Source organism: Oncorhynchus tshawytscha, linkage group LG10, assembly GCF_018296145.1.
Source record: "Oncorhynchus tshawytscha isolate Ot180627B linkage group LG10, Otsh_v2.0, whole genome shotgun sequence".
NCBI lineage: Eukaryota > Metazoa > Chordata > Actinopteri > Salmoniformes > Salmonidae > Oncorhynchus > Oncorhynchus tshawytscha.
The window spans coordinates 66531630-66558464 of NC_056438.1; the positions used below are offsets into that span (position 1 = coordinate 66531630).

Here is a 26835-nt window from a genome sequence, read left to right on the forward strand (position 1 = left end):
TACAGAAATGGCAAACGTCTGACAGGTGACTGCACCACAGTTACCCTGTTGTAACCTACATCCATTGGCAAACAGTGAAAGTGTGACAAAAAGTGCAACATGCTGCATAATGTCAAGTACTTTTTTTATGTAAGGCATCCATAGTTATGAGAATCAATTTAATAAATATTTTGTTACAAAATATCAAGGCACGGGTTTTGATTTATCCATTTGGCTCAGAACGGAGATCTTATCACACTATTTTTTTTAATGGAGAATAACTAACTAAGCTAAACTCTATCAGAGATGGATGGCAATATTACTGTATATACTTCATTCAACTACGTACCAGAGACCTTTTTCTGTCTCAGGATGCTGGTATTTCATCCCCCAGAACATCTCTGAGTTGCATGACTCCATTGGTCTGGCTTGACGTTTAAAAGAGACTGTCAACGTCCCCCATCTCCACAAACACAGACTTCATTTGTGTGTAGTGCTCTACAGTCACCTGACCGTTCTCTCTCCCGATGCCTGTGGAGAGACAATAGCAAATGTTTATTCTTCTTGACACATGCTATTACTATTGTTGACAGCAGTCTACCTAACACAAAATACTGTGGAAAATGTTTATGAAAAAGGCATTCAAACAAACCAACGTGATTACTACACTACAAATAACCCCTACGTGTTTAAATTCTGATACTCTCATAGAGGAAAAGGACAGGTATCTGGTGTGAATACGGTAGGACTGTACCTGACATCTTGAACCCTCCGAAGGGCACCTCCACAGGGGTGATGTTATAGTTGTTGATGAAGCAGGATCCAGCCTTCAGGTGTTCCACTACACGGTGTGCTCGCTTGACGTCACTACAGGCCAGACACATGGCAAGAAACAGGTCAAACACTGAAGTGGGATTAAATGTGTACCTCAAGCTGAAGGATGGTGCTCATGGTATAATGTAGCAAAACGTTTTGAAACTCAAAAAGGAACACTGACTGTTCTTATTGGACAACTCCAGGAAGTACTGTCCTGTTTCACTCAGTTTCAAAAATGTTCTCTCTACAGAACACAACCCTGATAACTGTGTTATATGACATCATCACCTGGTGAAGACCCCTGCAGCCAGGCCCAGGGCGGAGTTGTTGGCCCTCAGCAAAGCTTCCTCCTCTGTTTCAAAGGACAACACAGACATCACAGGCCCAAAGATCTCCTCCTTCACACATGTCATGTCGTCCGTGCAGTCGCCTATGGCCAAGAGATGCAGGGACAAGAGGGAGAGAAAGAAAGAGGTATATAAATAGTAAACCAGTACAATGAGTATTGACTAAAGAGACTATAAATACTCCCTTATGTAAGTATTGGGACAGTGATGAACATTTTTGAAATTTGTCTGTACTCCAGCATTTGGATTTGATATATGTTGCATGTGAGGTGACAGTACAGAAAGTCACCTTTTATTTGAGGGTATTTTCATACATATCTAATTTAGAAATTAAAGCACTTTATAGATCTACTCCCCCCATTTGAAGATTTTACAAATTTCACTGTGTATTAAAGTAGTCAAAAGTTTAGTATTTGGTACCATATTTCTTGCACACAATGACTACATCAAACTTGTGACTAGAGGTCTTCATCCACCTGTAACCCAATACCCAAGACGGGGCCCACGTGGCTCCGAATCCAGAATAATGTCACGGGTCTGGGTCGGCTCTGATATGATGATTGTCACGGGTCTCAGGTATGTGCAATTTTAAATAACTTATCCGGAAGGACCCGTACAGATCTGAATGTGACTGCTGCAGTAGAGGGACAAATTCTATAATTTATGCTGCTGATCTTGCTTTTCACGAGAGTGGAGTCTGAAGCGTGTAGTTTATTGTCGTCGACAAATCACAAGTTATCAAAGAGCCAATAGGCTTCAGTCATAAAGCCTCCTCGTGTGGCAACAGTTCAGAGATATCTAATCAATGGAAGATGGAATTAAAATGACAGAATTAAAAGTTAAAGGACAAGGACAGGCTTAAATGACCAAGAGCCAACAGGTAGGCTGCTACTTAATATTCTGAATGGAGTTGTTGTTATTTGTAACTGTAGGATGAGAAAGTGCATGCACAGTAGCCTCATTTAACCTAACTAGCTTCTCCCGGTTATTTAATTTAAAAATGTTATTTCACCTTTATTTAACCAGGTAGGCCAGTTGAGAACAAGTTCTCCTTTACAACTGCAACCTGGCCAAGATAAAGCAAAGCAGTGGGACCAAAAACAACACAGACTTGCACATGGGATAAACAAACATACAGTCAATAACACAATAGAAAAATCTATACACAGTGTAAGCAAATGAGGTAGGATAAGTGGGGAAAGGCAATAAATAGCCCGTAGTGGCAAAATAATTACAATTTAGCATTAACACTGGAGTAATAGATGTGCAGATGATGATGTGCAAGTAGACATACTAGGATGCAAAAGAGCAAAAATAAATAACAGTATGGGGGATGAGGTAGTTGGGTGGGCTATTTACAGATGGGCTGTGTATAGGTGCAATGATCGGTAAGCTGCTTTTACAGCTGATGCTTAAAGTTAATGAGGGAGATATAAGTCTCCAGCTCCAGTGATTTTTGCAATTCGTTCCGTTCCAAAGGAGGAGTTGGCTTTGGGGATGACCAGTGAAATATACAGGCTGGAGTGCGTTATGGTGACCAGAGAGCTGAGATTAGGCGGGGCTTTACCTAGCAAAGAATTATACAGTTGAAGTCAGAAGTTTACATACACCTTAACCAAATACATTTAAACTCAGTTTTTCACAATTCCTGACATTTAATTCTCGTAAAAATGCCCTGTCTTAGGTCAGTTAGGGTCACCACTTTATTTTAAGAATGTGAAATGTAAGAATAATAGTAGAGAGAATGATTTATTTCAGCTTTTATTTCTTTCATCACATTCCCATTGGGTCAGAAGTTTACATACACTCAATTAGTATTTGGTAGCATTGCCTTTAAATTGTTTAACTTGGGTCAAACGTTTAGGGTAGCCTTCCACAAGCTTCCCACAATAAGTTGGGTGAATTTTGGCCGATTCCTCCTGACAGAGTTGGTGTAACTGAGTCAGGTTTGTAGGCCTTCTTGCTCGCACACACTTTTTCAGATCTGCCCACACATTTTCAATAGGATTGAGGTCAGGGCTTTGTGATGGCCACTCCAATACCTTGACTTGGTTGTCTTTAAGCCATTTTGCCACAACTTTGGAAGTATGCTTGGGGTCATTGTCCATTTGGAAGACCAATTTGCGACCAAGCTTTAACTTCCTGACTGATGTCTTCCACACAATTGTCCTGCCTCATGATGCCATCTATTTTGTGAAGTGCACCAGTCCCTCCTGCAACAAAGCACCCCCACAACATGATGCTGCCACCCCCGTGCTTCACTGTTGGGATGGTGTTCTTCGGCTTGCAAGCGTCCCCCTTTTTCCTCCAAACATAACGATGGTCATTATGGCCAAACAGTTCTATTTTTGTCTCATCAGACCAGAGGACATTTCTCCAAAAAGAGCAATCTTTGTCCCCATGTGCAGCTGCAAACCGTAGTCTGGCTTTTTTATGGAGGTTTTGGAACAGTGGCTTCTTCCTTGCTGAGTGACCTTTCAGGTTATGTCGATATAGGACTCGTTTTACTGTGGATATAGATACTTTTGTACCTGTTTCCTCCAGCATCTTCACAAGGTCTTTTGCTTATGTTCTGGGATTGATTTGCACTTTTCACACCAAAGTACGTTCATCTCTAGGAGACAGAACGCATCTCCTTCCTGAGCGGTATGATGGCTGCGTGGTCCCATGGTGTTTATACTTGCGTACTATTGTTTGTACAGATGAACGTGGTACCTTCAGGTATTTGGAAATTGCCCCCAAGGATGAACCAGACTTGTGGAGGTCTACAATTTATTTTCTGAGGTCTTCGCAGATTTCTTATGATTTTCCCATGATGTCAAGCAAAAAGGCACTGAGTTTGAAGGTCGGCCTTGAAATAAATCCACAGCTACTCCTCAAATTGACTCAAATTATGTCAATTAGCCTATCAGAAGCTTCTAAAGCCATGACATAATTTTCTGTAATTTTCCAAGCTGTTTAAAGGCATAGTCAACTTAGTATATGTAAACTTCTGACCCACTTGAATTGTGATACAGTGAATTATAAGTGAAGAAATCTGTTTGTAAAGATTTGTTGGAAAAATTACTTGTGTCATGCACAAAGTAGATGCCCTAACCGACTTGCCAAAACTATAGTTTGTTAACAACACATTTGTGGAGTGGTTGAAAAATGAGTTTTCATGACTCCAACCTAAGTGTATGTAAACTTTCGACTTCAACTGTAGATGACCTGGAGCCAGTGGGTTTGGCGACGAATATGAAGCGAGGGCCAGCCAACGGGAGCATACAGGTCGCAGTGGTGGGTAGTATATGGGACTTTGGTGACAAAACAGATGTCACTGTGATAGACTACATCCAATTTGCTCAGTAGAGTGTTGGAGGCTATTTTGTAAATGACATCGCCGATGTCAAGGATCGGTAGGATAATCAGTTTTACGAGGGTATGTTTAGCAGCATAAGTGAAGGAGGCCGATTCTAGATTTAATTTTGGATTGGAGATGCTTAATGTGAGTCTGGAAGGAGAGTTTACAGTCTAACCAGTCACCTAGGTATTTGTCGTTGTCCACATATTCTAAGTCAGAAACGTCCAGAGTAGTGATGCTAGTCGGGCGGGCAGTGATCGGTTGAAGAGCATGCATTTAGTTTTACTTGCATTTAAGAGCAGTTGGAGGCCACAGAAGGAGTGTTGTATGGCATTGAAGCTCGTCTGTAGGTTTGTTAACACAGTGTCCAAAGAAGGGCCAGAAGTATACAGAATGGTGTTGTCTGCGTAGAGGTGGATCAGAGAATCACCAGCAACAAGAGCGACATCATTGATATATGCAGAGAAAAGAGTCAGCCCGAGAATTGAACCCTGTGGCACCCCCATAGAGACTGCCAGAGGTCCGGACAACAGGCCCTCCGATTTGACACACTGAACTCTATCTGAGGAGTAGTTGGTGAACCAGGCGAGGCAGACATTTGAGAAACCAAGGCTGTTAAGTCTGGCGATAAGAATGCGGTGATTGACAAGAGTCGAAAGCCTTGGCCAAGTCGATGAAGACGGTCGATGAAGATGGCGGTTATGATATCGTTTAGGACCTTGAGAGTGGCTGAGGTGCACCCATGACCAGCTCGAAAACTAGATTGCATAGCGGAGAAGGTACGGTGGGATTCGAAATGGTCGGTGATCTGTTTGTTAACATGGCTTTCGAAGACTTTAGAGAGGCAGGGAAGGATAGATATAGGTCTGTAACAGTTTGGGTCTAGAGTGTCACCCCCTTTGAAAATGGGGATGACCGCGGCAGCTTTTCAATCTTTAGGGATCTCAGACGATATGCGGTGGATCATTTTAGAAAGAGAAGGTCCAGATTGTCTAGCCCAGCTGATTTGTAGTGATCCAGATTCTGCAGCTCTTTCAGAACATCAGCTTTCTGGATTTGGGTGAAGTTGAAGCGGGGGCGCTTGGGCAAGTTGCTGTGGGGAGTGCAGAGCTGTTGGCCCGGGATAGGGGTAGCCAGGTGGAAAGCATGGCCAGCCGTAGAAAAATGCTTATTGAAATTAATCGTAGATTTATTGGTGGTAACAGTGTTTCCTAGCCTCAGTGCAGTGGGCAGCTGGGAGGAGGTGCTCTTATTCTCCATGGACTTTACAGTGACCCAAAACTTTTTGGAGTTTGTGCTACAGGATGCAAATTTCTGTTTGAAAAAGCTAGCCTTTGCTTTCCTAACTGACTGTGTATATTGGTTCCAAACTTCCCTGAAAAGTTGCATATTGCGGGGGCTATTCAATGCTAATGCAGTATGCCACAGGATGTTTTTGCGCAGGTCAAGGGCAGTCAAGTCTGGAGTGAACCAAGAGCTATATCTGTTCTTAGTTCTACATTTTTTGAACTGGGCATGCTTATTTAAGATGGTGAGGAAAGCACTTTTAAAGAATTACCAGGCATCCTCTACTGATGGGATGAGGTCAATATCCTTCCAGGATACCCGGGCCAGGTCGATTAGAAAGGCCTGCTCACTGAAGTGTTTTTGGGAGCGTTTGACAGTGATGAGGGGTAGTCGTTTGACTGCGGACCCATTACGGACGCAGGCAATGAGGCAGTGATCGCTGAGATCCTGGTTGAAGACAGCAGAGGTGTATTTAAATGGCAGGTGGTCAGGATGATATCTATGAGGGTGCCTGTGTTTACGGCTGTAGGGTTATACCTGGTAGGTTCCTTGATAATTTGTGTGAGGTTGAGGGCATCTAGCTTAGATTGTAGGACGGCCGGGGTGTTAAGCATATCCCAGTTTAGGTCACCTAACAGTAGGAACTCTGAAGATAAAAGGGGGGCAATCAGTTCACATATGGTGTCCAGGGCACAGCTGGTGGCTGATATAACAAGCGGCACAGACCTGGATAACAAGCGGCACAGACCTGGATAGCATGACAGAACTCTGCAGACTATCTCTGCAGTAGATTGCAACTCCGCCCCCTTTGGCAGTTCTATCTTGGTGGAAAATGTTGTAGTTGGGGATGAAAATGTCAGAATTTTTGATGTCCTTCCTAAGGCAGGATTCAGACACGGCTAAGACATCTGGGTTGGCGTAATGTGCTAAAGCAGTGAATAAAACAAACTTAGGGAGGAGGCTTCTGATGCTAACATTCATGAAACCAAGACTTTTAAGGTTACAGAAGTCAACAAATGATAGCGCCTGGGGAATAGGAGTGGAACTTGGAGCTACAGGGCCTGGGTTAACCTCTACATCACCAGAGGAACAGAGGAGGAGTAGGACAAGGGTACGGTAAAAGGCTATAAGAACTGGTCATCTAGTGCGTTGGGAACAATAAAAAGGAGAAGATTTCTGGGCGTAGTAGAATAGATTCAGGGCATAATGTACAAACAAGGGTATGGTGGGATGTGAGTACAGTGGAGGTAAACCTAGGCGTTGAGTGACGGACGATGAGAGAGGTTTCGTCTCTGGAGGCACCAGTTAAGCCAGGTGAGGTCTCTGCATGTGTGTGGGGTGTAACAAAAGAGCTATCTAAGGCATGTTGAGCGGGACTGAGGGCTACAGTGAAACAAAACACTAAGAACTAGCCGAGACAGCAGTAGACAAGGCATATTGACAATAGAGAGAGGCATCACAGGTATTGATCGGGAGAGCTAAGACAACAACGGGTAAATGGCGATGAATGGGCAGAGCGGGTCAGTTAGGTACATACAGGGCCTGAGTTCGAGGCTGGGGCCGACAGATAAACAAAATTAGGTACTGTATTATTGAAACAGTCCAGGGGGCATCATCTGTGTAGCCAAGTGATCATAGGGTCGAATGAACAGCAATAGGTGAGTCAGGGGGCCATTTGGTAGTCACTACTATGCTAGGCGAGCGGGGAACACAGCGTTCAGAAGGCTAGCGAGCCGGGGCTAGCAGATGGTTCTTCAGTGACATCATAACGGAATAGCCTGTTGAGACCACGTCGGGCAATTACGTCGGCAGACCAATCGTGATGGATCGGCGGGGCTCCGTGTCGACAATAAAGGGTCTAGGCCAATTAGCAAAAGAGGTATTGTAGCCCTAGAATTAGCTGGTATATGGACCTAGCTCAAGGCTAACTGGTGCTTGCTTCGGGACAGAGGCGTTAGCTAACAGTAGCCACTCGTTTGCAGCTATCTAGCTGCGATGATCCGGTGTAATGATCCAGAGTGGCAGGAATCCGGTGATGTGGTTGAGAGAAGCAGTCCGATATGCTCTGGGTTGATATCGCGCTGTGCAGACTGGCAGGTATTGTTCGGGCTAAGGCTGGCTGGTATCCGAGCTAAAGGTGAAGACCGCTAGCCGTGGCTAACAAAGACTAGTAGCTAGTTAGCTGACTACCTCCTGATGGAAGTTCCGGTTATAAAAATATCAGATCCGTACCATATTGTAGGAGGCAGATTGCAGGAAAGTATATTTAGTTCGTAGATAGAAAGTGAGATTAAAAATATACACGAAAAGAACCGGCTATTTACACGGGATAAGACAAAGACAAACAAGTTTGACTGCTACACCATCTTGGTTTAACAAAGTCAAGACAGGTACTACATAATCATATTTGAGGATAAATAACCTAGCTATGGCAGCTATTAGTCTACTATAGTAGTAGGCTTGGTTGGTTGCAGTCTCTCCCTCCCTGCACCCGTGTCACTGGCTCACAGTATGGCCCCTCCCCCGCCTGCTAGAGCAGCACCTCTCTCTCCCTCCTCTCACAAGTTATCAGCTCTGGTTAATAAAGTAGCTTTAAAAAAATAATACTTTTCTGCCGCTTCCCTCACTCGGACCCAACCACGTCTATACGGCACGGGTTCTAGTTATCCTCGGGTCCATTCAGAACGGGTTTTAAAAATGTATTTATGCATATCAGGTCTGGGTGGGAAACTTTTTTCCCCCAACTTTTTGGACCCGTGAAGTCCTGTACTTATGGCTCTACTTGTTGAATGCATTTACAGCTTGTTTTGATTGTGTCACAGATTATGTTTTGTCCAATAGGAAGTAAATGGTGAATAATGTATGGTCTCATTTTGGAGACATTTTTATTGTAAGTAAGAATAGAAGATGTTTGTGAACATTTCTACGTGAATGTAGATGCTACCATGATTATGGATAATCATGAATGAATCGTGAATGATGATGAGTGAGAAAGATGATAGCCCCCCCAAAATGCTAATCTCTTCATTATTGGTAATGGGTGAGAGGTTAGCATGATTTGTTGTAGCCTCTAACTTTCTCACTCATCATTGTTCATTCATGATTTTTCTTAATCATGGCATTATTAAGATTGAATTAGAAGTGTTCAGAAACATCTTATCTACTCACTTAGAAAGTAAATTACTCCAGTCATCATTCAGTTCCTATTGGGCAAACCATAACCCAAAACTCAACCAAAACAAACTACAAATGCAACCAACGAGTTTGTAGTGTCACAAGCGTGATGTAGTCATTACTTGCTAGAAATATGGGACCAAATATTCTACTTTTTGACTACTTTGGTAAACTATAAGTGAAATTTGTCAGAATACTCACATCTTCAAACGGGGGAGTCTAGATCTATGAAGTGCTTTAATTTCTAAATGAGATATGTATGAAAATAACCTCAAATAAAAGGTGACATTCCATACAGTCCCCTCATATAAAAGATTTGATCTCAAATCCAAAATGCTCGAGTATAGAGAGTCCAAATACATAGGTAGGGGAGTGTACTTCCAATAGTCCATAATAATAAAAACTAGACTCACCCAATACACATGGTGTCATGTAGTATCCACCTCTGAGTTTGGGATCTAAAGGAACGAAGGGTTCCCCTCCACACAACACCTTGGCACCCTAGAGTCAGAGTAAAATGGTCTTCAATTTACTTGTCAGTGACATCATTTTTGCCCCTTATTAATTGGTCTGATCTGATTCTTACGGCTTACCAGGAACTTAAGATAATACTATTGAAAAGAGGTACTTTTAGTCTCTTTGAATTGTACCTCTTTCCTGGCCTGTTCGACGTAGCCCAGGACTCTGTCAAGGTGTGGCCGGCTGACCAGTGCTCCCATACGAGTTCTCTCCAGTAGTGGGTCCCCTATCTCAATGTCCTTGGTCCTCCTCACAACCTCCTCCAGGAACTCAGGCAACATCTGCCTCTGAACAAACACCCGGGTCCCATTGCTGCAAACCTGGGTTGAACAAAAACACATTCATAGAGGAGCTGGTGTTATAAGGACTGTGTCACCGCGTTGAAAGAGCTGAAACTTGGGATCAAAAGCGCTGAAACTTGTAAAACCCCACACCCTACCTGGCCCTGGGATAGGAAGTTGGCCATGAGAGCCCCCTTCACTGCGTTCCCCAGGTCACTGTCCTCAAAAATGAGCAGAGGAGACTTCCCACCAAGTTCCAGAGTCACTTGCTTTACCCCCTTGGAGCACATCTCCATAATCTGAGGGTTAAGAGTGATTTGTTATGTGTTAATGCCAAAGACTACTTTTCCCACAATTACAATGGACATTGTATGAATTATAGTCTCAACACAAAAAAAATTAAATTGCGATCTTATTCTGGGATTTTTAGAATTACCTTCTTGCCTGTGGGCACACTGCCGGTGAAGGAGACCTTAGCCACGTCCGGGTGGTGGCAGAGCAGGTTGCCTGTCTCCTGCCCACCCTGAACTATGTTGAACAGCCCCTCTGGGGCCCCGGCCTTGGCATAAATCTCCGCCAGCATCACCGCCGTCACTGGAGTCACAGGTGAAGGCTTGAACACCATGGAGTTGCCTGATGGGGTGAGAGCAAGACAGAGGGAAAAGGAATGTTTGTGTATTATTGATTTTTTTTATTTCTATCAATTGTGTTTGTGTCAATGTAAATTGAGCAAGTTTAAAAGATTACTGTTGCATTGTTTTGCATAGTAACAATTATGGCAATAAAGTGTGTCTTTGACTTTATACTGTAACTTTAAAAAAGAGTGTGTGGTCATACCACAGGCCAGGGCTGGGGCCGACTTCCAGGCTGCTATCTGAAAGGGGTAGTTCCATGCACCGATCCCCACACAGACGCCTAGAGGCTCCCGCCGTGTGTAGGCAAAGGAGCCTCCGGGTAGCTGGATATGCTGGCCTAGATGGACAGAACGGGCAAACAGTGTCAATCAACACCATTAGTGGTCAGTGGCATACCTAGTCATCTTGATATCTTTACTACACACTAATGCCAACAATCAAATCAAATTTATTTATATAGCCGTTCTTACATCAGCTGATATCTCAAAGTGCTGTACAGAAACCCAGCCTAAAACTCCAAACAGCAAGCAATGCAGGTGTAGAAGCACAGTGGCTAGGAAAAACTCCCTACAAAGGCCAAAACCTAGGAAGAAACCTAGAGAGGACCCAGGCTGAGGGGTGGCCAGTCCTCTTCTGGCTATCCTCCCCCCAACTGCATCAGAATTCCTATTATGACCCAGTGTAACCCCCCCTATCCATCGTCATGCCAACCTGCCAGAGTGCTGGCCACTCCAGCGTAATACTCTATACACAGTCTGGCAGAGTCCACGTCCATTCGGGCTTCTGTGATGGACTTCCCGTTGTTCACCACCTCGATCTCCGCAATGTCTTCTCTCCTGTTCTGTCCACAACAGGAGAGCAAGTTTAATAGTCAGAGACTTCAATCCAAAAACTCAAATGAACTGACTTTTGAGTGCATTCCAAATTAGTACACTCAAGTTAACCTACAGCATGTGCAAACAGTATAATCTTGAGCAATGAGATGGATTCTGTTTTCAGTTCTGACTGTGTGGGGGGCAGAATAGACTGTGAATTTGGAGTGACTGATCATCAAAATCTGGTATCAAAAAGAGATGCATTCTGGGATGGATACCTCAATGATACGGGCAGCTTCTATCATGATGTGTGCCCTCTCCATGCCTGACATCCGGCTCCAGGCCTGGTAGGCAGACTGGGCTGCCTGCACTGCCTGGTTCACCTCCACAGACCCACAGAGCTCTAGCTCACACAGGACCCGACCTGCCAGCACAAAACAGCAGCGCTTGTCATATTTTATTTCACCTTTTATTTTATACACACACACTGGACAAACTATCTGACATGCTATGAGAAACATGACAGAAGTTATATCAACGTAGTACTAGGAAATTGTGTATTCCTCCACTCCAGTGTAGGGTATATACGCATCAACTATGCCTATACCCATTCAGCTTAGTGTGACCATAACAAGGAAACAAAGTTTATGACAGGATACATGACGTGTGTGTGAAAAACAATTGGTTTTCAGACAGCTTAATAAAAAGACAATGACTTCAGATCAAAGCCCAACAGTGGAGATGAATCAATATAAGAAAGCATTTTGGGTTAACATAAATTAATATAGACCTAAGATCAATTTCAGTTTTCCATTAACCTTTAGTGGGACTTTGACCTCCACAGTCCCCAATGAGGCGCAACCATAGAGATAAAGGACTCATCTTCGTATCTGTGCCATTATAGCACTAGTCACACACACACACACACACACACACACACACACACACACACACACACACACACACACACACACACACACAATCTGACATGCTATGAGAAACATGACAAGTTATATCAACAAGTAAATGGTGTATTTCTCCAATTCTGATGTGGGCACACCCATCAACTATATACCCATTCCACGGAGTGTGACCGTAACAAGGAAACAGTGAAACGTTTATTACAGGATACATGTGTCATGTGACAAAACAATTGGTTTTCAGCCAGCTGAATAAAATTACAGTGACTTCATATCTAAGTCCAACAGTGGAGGTTGATCAATAAAAGAAAAAGCACTTTGGGTGTATGAACATGTAAAAATCAAGTTCTGATCAAATAAATCGTTATAAAAGTCGACAGAGCTTTCAGAGAGTACTCTTTAGAAACCAGGTAGCTACCAGTTGCAGGTTCGTAAACGGGCTCAGTGGTTGACACATCCTTGATCTTTACTCTGTCCCCGCACCAGAAGTTCAGCGGGACTTTGACGTCCACGGTCCCCGATGAGGCACAACGTAGAGCTGCAGAGAGTATAGCAGCAGGTCGGAGAAACCGGAACAAAACAAGCTTTTGAAGCATCTTTCTGACAGTCGGACTTCGGACAGTGGACACCTAGCTACGTGAAAAAACAGTAGTTAAGTCAAAAACAGTGAACAAAACCCTCAAGCAATAATCATGCATTTATGTTACAAAATGTAGCAGGCTAACGTTAGCTGGCAGTCGAACTGTGGCAACAATTAAACTATCCGTAAACAAATATAGCGATTTACTGACAGTTGTAACAAAATATCAGTTCCACATGTCGTTGCATTGAACTTACACAAACATGTCCTTGTAGAAATGTTAAAGATGTTTTACAATGCGATCATCAAATGTAAACTTTATATTTAACCCCAAAATGCACGACCACGAACTGCTGCTACGAGAAATGTTGCTATGGAAATTAACCGTAACTACAGGAGAACACGCGCAAAGTAATTCAATCCATGCAGCTGTTTGGCTCTTGAGGCAAAGAAAAAATGACATTAAAAAGAGGTTCAACACCTTAAATAGTTGATTAATTATGTAGAAACCAATTACATGTTGGAAATCTAAACCTGCTAATCTCAGTACAGTTGAATGGATCAACAATTAGCACAAACAGTTCATTAACTGTATAATGCTGAGGAAAACTGAACAACATGCAATCTTACATTGGCAAATTTACATTTATGTTTTTGGTGTAGTTTGAGGTTACAGAGAACTGGGAAACTTTTACCACACTGCATACAACTAAATGGCTCCTGTCCACTGTGAAATCTCTCGTCTTTGGCAGTTGTCCTGCCTTGTAAACATTTTGCCACAGAGTCTGCAACTGAAAGGTCTCTCACCCGTGTGAACACTCTGATGTGACTTAAGTCTTTTTTTCTGAGTAAAACTTTTCCCACACTCAAGACATCTGTATGGCTTGACTCCAGCATGAGAGTGCTGGTGTGCTTCAAGTTGACAATGGCGGTGGAAGCTCTTTCCACACAATGAGCAGATTAACACTTTTTGGTTTGGTACAGCTCTCCAAACATTTACCAACCTCTTTGTTTTCAATCTGTTCTTATTAAGAATATGCTCTTTGTTGTGTGAGTGTGACTCTGATGTAATCTCAGTTGCTCTCAAGAGCCCTTGTGAAGAAGGTCCTGGCTGCTGCATTCTGGGATGTAAAATCAAGCCCTCCCTCACAACAGGATGCAGAGTATCTCTGTACTGCTCCTGCACAACATGTATGGACTCAGACATGGCATCGTCATGATACACAGGATGCCTCTCAGGCTCCACTTTCAGTGGGACAGTGCTGAATATGTCATCCAGTGGTTTCTCTACAACGGACAAAGAGTTACAGGGTGGATGGGATGGGATGGGATGGGAGCGGGATATTGATCTGCCTGAGATGAGAACATCTGTAAGCATCTCCCTGTAGAGTAAGACCCATCTGGGTGGCCAGAATTATTCCCACTTAGTCCTTGTGTAACAGAGGACCACAGCTGACTATCTCTCTCGTCCATTCTAAAGTCCACACTGTCTGTGATTCCTGGATCTTGTATGGTTCCCTGGGCTACATGTTCTTCCACCTACTCTGCTTTCACCAGAAACTCCAGTCCACCCCTCGCCTCTTCAAGGTGTCCAGAACGCTGCAGCTCATTGAAGCTCTCTACTGGGTCCTCTACAGGCATGGTTTGGCCTTTCTGTTCCTCTTCATCACCTGTAAGTATAGTAATCGTAAAGTCAAATAAGCAATCAAACAAAAGCTTGAACAGTGCAAAATAACTTGGCTTTCATAGCTCTAAATCAGTTTGCGTCTTACCTTTTTGTGGAGTCCCACTCCCAACTTGAATTTCCTCAGCATGTTGCATGTCATTTGCCACTCGTGCTGTTACTTTCCTTTGACCTTTCCATCAGCTGTAAACTATTTTGAAGGCCTTCTCTCATTTTCTTCCCGACACATTTCAACCCGAAGCACGACGGTGCACTCATACATACTCATACATTTGGTTATTTCTGCAAAAGCCTCCTTTGATAGCACATCCATGATTGCAGCTATTTGTGTACTGAATGAAAGTGTTAGACATTGTTCTTCTAATAAAATCCCCGTTGTTACACACACAAAAACGAATATGCAATGCTAGCGCCTCTGTGAAATGTTTATAACAATTGTATTTACTATCGTGCAGCATTGTTGTTTAATGTCCGTAAATTAGGACAGAAGGGGTTACCGTAAACGTTCTAATACACGCCCTTATTGGTTTATGGAGTAGAAACATACAGTATGACCAAAACTATGGGGACACCTGCTCGTCAAACATCTCATTCCAAAATCATGGGCATTAGCATGGAGTTGGTCCCCCTTTAATGCTATAACAGCCTCCACTCTTCTGGGAAGGCTTTCCACTAGATGCACTAGAACATTGCTGTGGGGACATTCATTCACAAGAGCATTAGTGATGTCGGGCACTGGTGTTGGGCGATTAGGTCTGACTCGAAGTTGGCATTCCAATTCATCCCAAAGGTGTTCAATGGAGTTGAGGTCAGGGCTCTGTGCAGGCCAGTCAAGTTCTTCCACACCGATCTCAACAAACCATTTCTGTATGGACCTCACTTTGTGAACAGGGGCATTGTCATGCTGAAACAGGAAAGGTCCTTCCCTAAACGGTTGCCACAAAGTTGGAAGCACAGAATCGTCTAGAATATCATTGTACGTTGTAAGATTTAAGATTTAACTTCACTGTAACTAAGGAGCCTAGCCCGAACCATGAAAAACTGCCCCAGACCATTATTCCTCCACCAAACTTTATAGTTTGCACTTTGCATTCGGGCTGTCAGACTGCCAGATGGTGAAGCTTGATTCATCACTTGGGTAGGGTTATATCCTTCTTGTTTGGCCCTGTCCAAGGGTATCATTGGATGGGGCCACAGTGTCTCCTGACCCCTCCTGTCTTAGCCTCCAGTATTTATGCTGCAGTAGTTTGTGTCGGGGGGTCAAGGGTCAGTTTGTTATATCTGGAGTACTTCTCCTGTCTTATCCGGTGTCCTGTGTGAATTTAAGTATGCTCTCTCTAATTCTCTCTTTCTTTCTCTCTCTCGGAGGACCTGAGCCCTAGGACCATGCCTCAGGACTACCTGGCATGATGACTCCTTGCTGTCCCCAGTCCACCTGGCCATGCTGCTGCTCCAGTTTAAACTGTTCTGCCTGCGGCTATGGAACCCTGACCTGGTCACAGGAAGTGCTACCTGTCCCAGACCAGCTGTTTTCAACTCTCTAGAGACAGCAGGAGCGGTAGAGATACTCTTAATGATCGGCTATGAAAAGCCAACTGACATTTACTCCTGAGGTGCTGACTTGCTGCACCCTCGACAACTACTGTGATTATTATTATTTGACCATGCTGGTCATTTATGAACATTTGAACATCTTGGCCATGTTCTGTTATAATCTCCACCCAGCACAGCCAGAAGAGGACTGGCCACCCCTCATAGCCTGGTTCCTCTATAGGTTATTCTTCCTAGGTTTTTGCTTTTCTAGGGAGTTTTTCCTAGCCACCGTGCTTCTATACCTGCATTGCTTGCTGTTTGGGGTTTTAGGCTGGGTTTCTGTACAGTACTTTGAGATATCAGCGGATGTAAGAAGGGCTATATGCAGAATATCACAAAAGTGAGTACACCCCTCACATTTTTGTAAATATTTGAGTATATTTTTTCATGTGACAACACTGAAGAAATGACACTTTGCTACAATGTAAAGTAGTGAGTGTACAGCTTGCATAACAGTGTACATTTGCTGTCCCCTCAAAATAACTCAACACACAGCCATTAATGTCTAAACCGCTGGCAACAAAAGTGAGTACACCCCTAAGTGAAAATGTCCAAATTGGGCCCAGTGTCAATATTTTGTGTGGCCACCATCATTTTCCAGCACTGCCTTAACCCTCTTGGGCATGGAGTTCACCAGAGCTTCACAGGTTGCCACTGGAGTCCTCTTCCACTCCTCCATGACGACATCACGGAGCTGAAGGATGTTAGAGACCTTGCACTCCTCCACCTTCCGTTTGAGGATGCCCCACAGATGCTCAATAGGGTTTAGGTCTGGAGACATGCTTGGCCAGTCCATCACCTTTACCCTCAGCTTCTTTAGCAAGGCAGTGGTCGTCTTGGAGGTGTGTTTGGGGTCGTTATCATGTTGGAATACTGCCCTGAGGCCCAGTCTCCGAAGGGAGGGGATCATGCTCTGCTTCAGTATGTCACAGTACATGTTGGCATTTATGGTTCCCTCAATGAACTGTAGCTCCCCATTAGACATCTTCACTTAGGGGTGTACTCACTTTTGTTGCCAGCGAATTAGACATTAATGGCTGTGTGTTGAGTTATTTTGAGGGGACAGTAAATTTACACTGTTATACAAGCTGTACACTCACTACTTTACATTGTAGCAATGTGTCATTTCTTCAGTGTTGACACATGAAAAGATATACTCATATTTACAAAAATGTGAGGGGTGTACTCACTTTTGTGATATACTGTAAATAAATTTGATTTGAATTTGATTTGATCACTTCAGAGAACGCGTTTCCCCTGCTCCAAAGTCCAATGGCGGCAAGCTTTACACCACTCCAGCTGACACTTGGTATTGTGCCTGGTAATCTTAGGCTTGTGTGCGGCTGCTTGGTCATGGAAACCCATTTCATGAAGCTCCCGACGAACAGTTCTTGTGCTGATGTTGCTTCCAAAGGCCGTTTGGAACTCGGTAGTGAGTATTGCAACTGAGGACAGACAATTTATACGCGCTATGAGCTTCAGCACTCGGTGGTCCTGTTCTGTGAGTTTGTGTGGCCTACCACTTTGCGGCTGAGCCGTTGTTGCTCCTAGACGTTTCCACTTAACAATAACAGACCTTACAGTTGACCGGGCCGCTCTAGCAGGGCAGAAATTTGACAAACTTAGTTGTTGGAAAGGTGGCATCCTATGACGGTGACACGTTGAAAGTCACTGAACTCTTCAGTAAGGCCATTCTAATGCCAATGTTTGTCTAAGGAAGTTGCATGGCTGTGTGCTTGATTTCATACACCTGTCATACACCAGTAAAAATGGATAATTGAGTTAATGGGTAGAAAATAACAAGTGGAGCTGTTGCTTTCTTGATGAGGCAAAGAAAAATAACATGAAAAAGAGGATTAACATCTTTAATACTTCATAATGTAGATACCAATGACAATTTGGAAACCTAAACCTGCTAATCTCAGTACAGTTGAACGGCTCAACAATCAACATATGTAAACAGTTCATTAACTGTACAATGCTGAGGAAAACACTGTACAACATGCCATCTTATATTCTGACATTGGCAAATTTACATTGATATTTTTGATGTAGTTTGAGGTTACGGAGAACCGTGAAACTTTTACCACACTGAACACAACTAAATGGCTTTTGTCCACTGTGAAATCGCTCATGTCTTTGGCAGTTGTCCTGCCTTGTAAACATCTTGCCACAGAGTCTGCAACTGAAAGGTCTCTCACCCGTGTGAACACTCTGATGTGACTTAAGTCTATTTTTCTGAGTAAAACTTTTCCCACACTCAAGACATCTGTATGGCTTGACTCCAGCATGAGAGTGCTGGTGTGCTTCAAGTTGACAATGGCGGTGGAAGCTCTTTCCACACAATGAGCAGATGAACACTTTTTGGTTTGGCGCAGCTCTCCAAACATTTACCATCCTCTTTGTTTTCAATCTGTTCTTATTAAGAATATGCTCTTGGTTGCGTGAGTGTGATTCTGATGTAATCTCAGTTGCTCTGAAGAGCCCTTGTGAAGAAGGTCCTGGCTGCTGCATACTGGGCTGTAAAATCAAGCCCTCCCTCACAACAGGATGCAGAGTATCTCTGTACTGCCCCTGCACAGCTTGTATGGACTCAGACATGGCATTGTCATGATACACAGGATGCCTCTCAGGCTCCACTTTCAGTGGGACAGTGCTGAATATGTCATCCAGTGGTTTCCCTACAATGGACAAAGAGTTACAGGAAGGATGGGATGGGATGGGAGCGGGATATTGATCTGCCTGAGATGAGAACATCTGTAAGCATCTCCCTGTAGAGTAAGACCCATCTGGGTGGCCAGAATTATTCCCACTTAGTCCTTGTGTAACAGAGGACCACAGCTGACTATCTCTCTCGTCCATTCTAAAGTCCACACTGTCTGTGAATCCTGGATCTTGTATGGTTCCCTGGGCTACATGTTCTTCCACCTGCTCTGCTTTCACCAGAAACTCCAGTCCACCCCTCGCCTCTTCAAGGTGTCCAGAACGCTGCAGCTCATTGAAGCTCTCTACTGGGTCCTCTACAGGCATAGTTTGGGATTTCTGGTCCTCTTCATCACCTGGAAGTAGACAGTTTGTCATTTTGAGAAATTATAAAGTCAAATAAGCAATAAAACACTGAACAATGCAAAATAACCTGACTTGTACCACTAAGAGTAAGTTTGCCTCTCACCTTTTTGTGGAGTCCCACTCCCAACCTGAATTCCCTCGGCATGTTGCCTGTCATTTGTCACTCGTGTTGTTGCTTCCCTTTGAGCTTTCCTCAGTTCTCTTTCCATTAGCTGTAAACTATTTTGAAGCCCTTCTATCTCATTTTCTTTCCGACACATTTCAAGCCGTAGCACTACAGTGCCCTCGTCTACAAGTTTGGTTATTTCTGCAACAGCTGACTTAGTTAGCACGTCCATGATGGCAGCTATTTGTTTACTGAAAGAAACAGACATTGTTTTTTTTAAATAAACGTTGTTACACAAAAACGAATATGTAGTGCTTCGGTGAAATGTTTATAACAATCGTTTCTACTATTGTACAGTTCCTTGAAGCTGGCTAGAAGCATTGTTTGTGGAAAAAAAGTTCTTCCGGAAAGCTTGATAACGGAAATGACGACAGAAAGGGTTACCATAAACTTTCTAAAAAATGCCCTTTTATGTGCATATTTCTGTGAAATCAGTCAAACAGCTACTTATAAAATTGAAAACACAAATAAGATAACCAGTTCTCTGCAGAAGAAGTTAATTCCCCAAAACAATTTAAAAAATAATTGGTTTATGGAATTGATACAAATTATGACAAAACATCTCTAGACAATGCTCCTAAGAAGTTATTAAATGTGGTTGCTCATCCTTAAATCCATGGTTATGCATGGGATGTGATACCTGACATTTCCATACTTGAGTGTAAATTGACAACCCTTTGCAGATTGATTGAAACCAAATTAAAATGGTACGTTAGGTTAACTTAATAGGTTGAAAATAGCAACAAAAGGGAGGACATTTACAGAGAGAAAATCAATTTTCTGAGTAGCCCTGAATCTAAGTGGGACGGTTCTAGGCCCAGATTGAAGAGACCCACAGGGTTCCAGCTCGCACAGAACCCAACCTGCCATCACAAAACAGCAGCGCTAGTCATATAAAACACACACATACTGGACAAACTATCTGACATGCTATGAGAAACATGACAAGTTATATCAACAAGTAAATTGTGTATTCCTCCAATTCTGATGTAGGTTATAATACCCAACAACTAGGCCTAATAGTCATTCAGCTTGGTGTGGCCATGAGAAAACATGATACATGATGTGTGTGTGTGACAAACAAGTGGTTTTCAACCAGCTGAATAAAATGACAGTGACTTTTAATCCAGATCCAACAGTGGAGCTTAATCAATAAAATAAAGCATTTGGGGTTGTCATGATTGAATATAGGCCTAAAATCAATATATGTTTGAATAAACCCTTATAAAAGTGGAGAGCTTTGAGACTACACTTTAGAAACCAGGTAGCTCGTAAATCGGCTCAGTGGTTTACATCTTTGATTTTCACTCTGTCGCTGCACCAGAAGTTCAGCGGGACTTTGTAGTCCACGATGAGGCGCAATGTAGAGCCGCAGAGAGTAGGGACTGGAGTCCGTTGCATCGTAGTCACTTGCATTACCCAAAATACCACATAGAGAAAATGTTCACTAAGTGTGTCGTTGGCGCATGTGTTGATACTGATGGGATCGAAAGAAAGGCAGTGCTGCTCTCAGATCAGCTTTATCCATTCAAATCTTACCTTAATATCAGAATTATTTAACGTGGTCTCGGGACAATTTGTATTATTCTGCAGGTAAATATGTAACACTACATCAAATACAACAAGTATTGACCTTCCCGTGAAATGCTTACAAGCCCATAACTCTTCTTGAACTGCACTGTTGGTTAAGAAAAAATTTACCAAATAGACTAAAGTAAAAAATAATGAAAAAGTAACACAATAAGAATACCAATAACGAGGCTATATACAGGGGTACCGGTACTGAGTCAGTGTGCGGGGTACAGGTTAGTTGAGGTAATGTTTACATGTAGGTAGGGTTGAAGTGACAATGTACTGATAATAAACAGAGAGTAGCAGCAGTGTAAATAGTCCGGTGGCGATTTTATTAATTGTTCAGTAGTCTTATGGCTTTTGGGGGGGGTAGAAGCTGTTGAGAAGCCTTTTGGTCCTAGACTTGGTGCTCCAGTACTGCTTGCTGTGCAGTAGCAGAGAAAACAATCTACAACTTGGGTGATTAGAGTCTCTGACAATTTTATGGACTTTTCTCTGACACCGCCTATTATGTAGGTCCTGGATGGCAGTAATCTTGGCCCCAGTGATGTACTGGACCGTACGCACTACCCCTCTGTAGCACCTTACAGTCAGATGACGAGCAGTTGCCATACCAGGCAGTGATACAACCTGTCAGGATGCTCGATGGTGCAGCCGTAGAACCTTTAGAGGATCTGGGGACCCATGCCAAATATTTTCAGTCTCCTGCGGGGGAAAAAGGTTTTGTTGTGTTCTCTTCACGGCTGTCTTGGTATGTTTGGACCACTGAGGCTAGGTAACACAGTCACCACTGATAAATCCATGATAATCTAAAATTTCAATAAGCATTTCTCAACGGCTGGCCATGCCTTCCTCCTGGCTACTACTTTGCAGACAGAGTTCAGTGTGTCAAATCGGAGGGCATGTTGTCCGGACCTCTGGCAGTCTATATGTGGGTACCACAGGGTTAAATTCTCAGGCCGACTCTTTTCTCTGTATATACCAATGATGTCACTCTTGCTGCGGGCGATTCCCTGATCCACCTTTACGCAGACGACACCATTCTGTATACTTCTGGCCCTGCCTTGGACACTGTGCTAACTAATCTCCAAACGAGCTTCAATGCCATACGACACTCCTTCAGTGGCCTCCAAATGCTCTTAAACTCTAGTAAAACCAAATGCATGCTTTTCAACCGTTCGCTGCCTGCACTAACCCGCCCAACTAGCATCACCACCCTGGACGTTCCGACCTAGAATATGTGGACAACTATAAATACCTACAGTGGGGCAAAAAAGTATTTAGTCAGAAACCAATTGTGCAAGTTCTCCCACTTAAAAAGATGAGAGAGGCCTGTAATTTTCATCACAGGTACACTTCAACTATAACAGACAAAATTAGGAAAAGAAATCCAGAAAATCACATTGTAGGATTTTTTATGAATTTATTTGCAAATTATGGTGGAAAATAAGTATTTGGTCACCTACAAACAAGCAAGATTTCTGGCTCTCACAGACCTGTAACATCTTCTTTAAGAGGCTCCTCTGTCCTCCACTCGTTACCTGTATTAATCGCACCTGTTTGAACTTGTTATTAGTATAAAAGACACCTGTCCACAACCTCAAACAGTCACACTCCAAACTCCACTATGGCCAAGACCAAAGACCTGTCAAAGGACACCAGAAACAAAATTGTAGACCTGCACCAGGCTGGGAAGACTGAATCTGCAATAGGTAAGCAGCTTGGTTTGAAGAAATCAACTGTGGGAGCAATTATTAGGAAATGGAAGACATACAAGACCACTGATAATCTCCCTCGATCTGGGGCTCCACGCAAGATCTCACCCCGTGGGGTCAAAATGATCACAAGAACGGTGAGCAAAAATCCCAGAACCACACGGGGGGGACCTAGTGAATGACCTGCAGAGCTGGGACCAAAGTAACAAAGCCTACCATCAGTAGGCTTCGCCGCCAGGGACTCAAATCCTGCAGTGCCAGACGTGTCCCCCTGCTTAAGCCAGTACATGTCCAGGCCCGTCTGAAGTTTTCTAGAGAGCATTTGGATGATCCAGAAGAAGATTGGGAGAATGTCATGTGGTCAGATGAAACCAAAATATAACTTTTTGGTAAAAACTCAACTTGTCATGTTTGGAGGACAAAGAATGCTGAGTTGCATTCAAAGTACACCATACCTACTGTGAAGCATGGGGGTGGAAACATCATGCTTTGGGGCTGTTTTTCTGCAAAAGGACCAGAACGACTGATCCGTGTAAAGGAAAGAATGAATGGGGCCATGTATCATGAGATTATGAGTGAAAACCTCCTTCCATCAGCAAGGGCATTGAAGATGAAACGTGGATGGGTCTTTCAGCATGACAATGATCCCAAACACACTGCCCGGGCAACGAAGGAGTGGCTTCGTAAGAAGCATTTCAAGGTCCTGGAGTGGCCTAGCCAGTCTCCAGATCTCAACCCCATAGAAAATCTTTGGAGGGAGTTAGAAAGTCCGTGTTCCCCAGCAACAGCCCCAAAACATCACTGCTCTAGAGGAGATCTGCATGGAGGAATGGGCCAAAATACCAGCAACAGTGTGAAAACCTTGTGAAGACTTACAGAAAACGTTTGACCTCTGTCATTGCCAACAAAGGGTATATAACAAAGTATTGAGATAAACTTTTGTAATTGACCAAATACTTATTTTCCACCATCATTTGCAAATAAATTCATAAAAAATCCTACAATGTGATTTTCTGGAATTTCTTTTCTCATTTTGTCTGTCATAGTTGAAGTGTACCTATGATGAAAATTACAGGCCTCTCTCATCTTTTTAAGTGGGAGAACTTGCACAATTGGTGGCTGACTAAATATTTTTTTGCCCCACTGTACATGTGATATGAGTAATATGAGATGTAACATTATTAAAGTCGCATTATTTAAAATGGCATTGTTTGAAGTGACTAGTGATCCATTTATTAAATTGTCCAGTGATTGGGTCTCAGTGTAGGCAGCAGCCTCACTGAGTTAGTGAGGGCTATTTAACAGTCTGATAGCTTTGAGATTGAAAAATAGCTTCTATCTCTCAGTCCCAGCTTTGATGCATCCGTACTGACCTCGCCTTCTGGATTATAGCGGTGTGAACAGGCAGTGGCTCGGGTGGTTGTCCTTGCTGATCTTTTTGGCCTTCCTGTGACATCGGGTGCTGTAGGTGTCATGGAGGGCAGGTAGTTTGCCCCCGGTGATGCGTTGTGTAGACCGCACCACCCTCTGGAGAGCCTTGCGGTTGAAGGTGTCGTGGAGGATCGTTTCAAAATATAACACTTACAAGACCTTGTGAATTCAATATAGGCTTTTAATACAAACATATCAGAAGCCTAGATGGTCCGCGGAACACACACTTTCCCAGAGCACTGGCTCTGTATTTATACACACACAGTATATGAGTCCATTTCATATGTTAATGAAGTTACTTCCCTCAGGTCATCGGTCACCATTTTCTTTCAGTCCAGGCTTCCAGCTTGTTCATGCCTAATAACGCCTGTATCCGCTCTTGATTAGATTACAATGGTGGCCATTTCAGTTTGTCTGTGATGTGTACGCCTAGGAACTTAACTTTCCACCTCCACCTTGTCTAGACATTTTAACGATTAAAAAGCCAAAATTTTCACCCCAAAAAAGTCCAGAGTAGTAAATTGGGTTTGATTCCAAATTAAATGTTACAAAATGAACACAGTGGGGGAGGTGTTGGTCAAGTATTAATAGTAAATTGTTTGCCCTGGATCGGCGCACCAAGAAAATGCGTCTTCACATGTTGCCGGTCACCAGCGCACCACCTAATATATTTTTTAAACATGTTTTTTTGGTGGTTAGACACTTTTTTTCAGACAATAATGAAATTGGGAAAAACAGTGGGAAGATTGGAAGCAGGGATTAAACTCTGGTCTCAGGTGGAAAGTGTAACCACTACACCAAGGCCCTGCACAGGAAATAGTTATATTAATGGTTGATGACAGTGGGTAACCAAATCATAGATTGCAGTTTCCTTTAACATAGACTGCTTTCAAGGTAAGGACACAAACATTTAGTATTTTGGGTATTCTCTCTTTAAAATAGGGATGGGAAAAAATCCTGCTCGCTCTCCAGGAGGGTTAGCCACCCCTGATCAATGTTTCCCGAGTGCTGGGTGTTTGAAAATGTTCTGGTTATAACAATATATTTCTCAAAATCATCCAACCTTCAAGAAAAATCAAATGAATATCAATATTCAGGTGGTTTATGCCTACTAGTTGAAGATCCTTGCCATAATTGTACTCTGCATAGACAAAATATACGTTTATGAGGTGTGAGTCCCCCAATCATCTCTGCCTAACGTGCCTGGAGCATTTCATATCTAATGCTTATCTGTATGACTTATTCAACACTGTAAATGAATGGCTGAAAAAATACATAGCCTCCTATAATTAATTTTGAAAGACAATTAGGCATATCAGATTTCAAATATGTGATTACACTGGCAAAATTGTGATGAAGCGGAATAAAACAAGTTTTTGGGAATAATAGTAGTGTTCTTGGTGACAAGTATATCAATTACCCTATATTTTAGCCCATTGTTAAGAATGAGAATTGTTCCACTGACCTGGTGAATGAAGGAAATATAAAATGCCCTTTAGACGACCCTACACTCCAACCAAATAATTGTTATATTTATTTCCCCCCTAGAATCAGGTCACCCTACCAAACTTCTATGCTAAAATATACTGTCGGTCTCTATCTGCTGCTTTTCGATGTCACAGTCTACATGCCAATCACCAAACGAGGGGACTAATGCAAGTGTGGATTAAATCAACTTTAGTACATGCTGTCAAAAGGCTATATTCTGCAATAGAGTTGGGAGTAACAGCAAACTAATTTTGTTGACAACATTGTACATAAAACAGAGCTACCATGTTGCTCTTTTTACAGTTTTATAAACTCTGCAGAGAACGTTATCTCTCCCCATTCAGCACCCCATTAATATTGTGTTTTTTCTTTAAAACGTGCATCCAATCATCTTGATCCATTACATAACTAGACCAATCATATGCTTTAATGTGCCACAGTTCAGTGCCGTGGCAAGACAGGCCAATAATGATAGAGGTTCCGCTTGTGATGTTATTAAATTGCAGGTGCAGATGCTCCGATTTCAAAACCATTTGGATCACAGTTGAAAATGACTCATTTGAAAAATAAATTTGAAAAATAAAACCAGTACTTTTCGATGTGTGAGAAGGGGCTCAAATGAGTGTCTCACAGCCAATGCGTTAGAGTTGGCAGCTCTGGGTAAGGCAAACAGTTCAGAGATTTAACGATGCTCCTACAAAGGATCTAACGATGAGCTTAACCTTAAACCGGGCCTGGAGCAGCAAGTCTCAGCCTCTGAGCCAAAACAAATTTTGAAGCATCTTTCTGACAGTCGCACTTGGGACAGTGGACACCTAGTTACAACGGGAAGAAACAATTAGGCTATTATTATCAGTCATGTCAAAACCAACAGGGTACAAAATCTTCAAGCAGTAACGTTAATCATGCAACTTATGTTACAAAAGGCTCTGCACATCCAGTAAGCCTAGCTGGCAGTCGAAAAACAATTCAACTATCCGTAAACAAATAGTGGTTGATTGACAGTTTCACATTTCGTTGCATTGCATTTCGCTCCTTGTAGAAATGTTAAAGATGTTTTACAATGCAATCATCAAATGTAAACTTTATTTCAACCCCAAAATGTACTAACTCGAACTGCTGCTACGATCAGGCAACAAAGTAACACTATTGGACGTGCTACGGAAATGAATGATAAATACAAGAGAATATGCACAAAGCAATTTAAGCTAGCATGCAGCTGTTGCTCTCTTGATGAGGCAAAGATAAATCACATTAAGAAGAGGTTCAACATTTTAAAGTGGCACTCCAGTCTCCTTTTCACCTCATTTTATGCCCAATTTACTTAACTATGTATACTAAATACGTAAAATATATATATTATATATATATATATATATATATATATATATATACACTACATACTTATATATGTGTAACTA

General features: G+C 42.7%; 2 protein-coding genes across 4 annotated transcripts; both read right to left on the bottom strand.

Annotated features, from left to right (window-relative positions):
• Positions 1-107: 107 nt before the first annotated feature.
• aldh9a1b (aldehyde dehydrogenase 9 family, member A1b) lies at positions 108-26504 on the bottom strand. Of its 3 annotated transcripts, XM_024436016.2 has the most exons (13): positions 26450-26504; positions 12954-12964; positions 12535-12749; positions 11475-11620; positions 11093-11222; positions 10584-10718; positions 10183-10379; positions 9905-10045; positions 9597-9785; positions 9360-9447; positions 1084-1225; positions 734-846; positions 108-510 (listed from the first exon to the last, which is right to left on the bottom strand). In XM_024436016.2, the coding sequence occupies exons 3-13, from the start codon at positions 12710-12712 to the stop codon at positions 416-418; spliced, it is 1554 nt and encodes a 517-aa protein (XP_024291784.1). In that variant the 5' UTR covers positions 12713-12749; positions 12954-12964; positions 26450-26504; the 3' UTR covers positions 108-415. The 3 variants fall into 3 exon arrangements, with proteins under 3 accessions (XP_024291784.1, XP_024291783.1, XP_042184825.1); XM_024436015.2 differs by lacking the exon at positions 26450-26504 and having other exon boundaries at positions 12535-12745; positions 12954-13098; XM_042328891.1 differs by lacking the exon at positions 26450-26504 and having other exon boundaries at positions 12535-12654; positions 12954-13089.
• On the bottom strand, positions 17825-19564 carry LOC112260720 (zinc finger protein 7). Its single transcript, XM_024436026.2, has 2 exons — positions 19146-19564; positions 17825-19032 (listed from the first exon to the last, which is right to left on the bottom strand). Exons 1-2 carry the CDS (start codon positions 19414-19416, stop codon positions 17984-17986), a joined length of 1320 nt encoding a protein of 439 aa, XP_024291794.2. The 5' UTR covers positions 19417-19564; the 3' UTR covers positions 17825-17983.
• Positions 26505-26835: the final 331 nt, after the last annotated feature.

Bases quoted from the DNA above. Each gene is read 5' to 3' on its own strand.
- aldh9a1b (XM_024436016.2), bottom strand. From the start codon at position 12,712: ATGCTTCAAAAGCTTGTTTTGTTCCGGTTTCTCCGACCTGCTGCTATA. The intron at 10,046-10,182 runs GTAATTCTAAAA...CTTAACCCTCAG, and splicing joins GTGTGCCCACAGGCAAGAAG to ATTATGGAGATGTGCTCCAA. The intron at 511-733 runs GTACAGTCCTAC...GTCTCTCCACAG, and splicing joins CGGAGGGTTCAAGATGTCAG to GCATCGGGAGAGAGAACGGT.
- LOC112260720 (XM_024436026.2), bottom strand. From the start codon at position 19,416: ATGTCTGTTTCTTTCAGTAAACAAATAGCTGCCATCATGGACGTGCTA. The intron at 19,033-19,145 runs GTGAGAGGCAAA...GTCTACTTCCAG, and splicing joins GAGTGGGACTCCACAAAAAG to GTGATGAAGAGGACCAGAAA.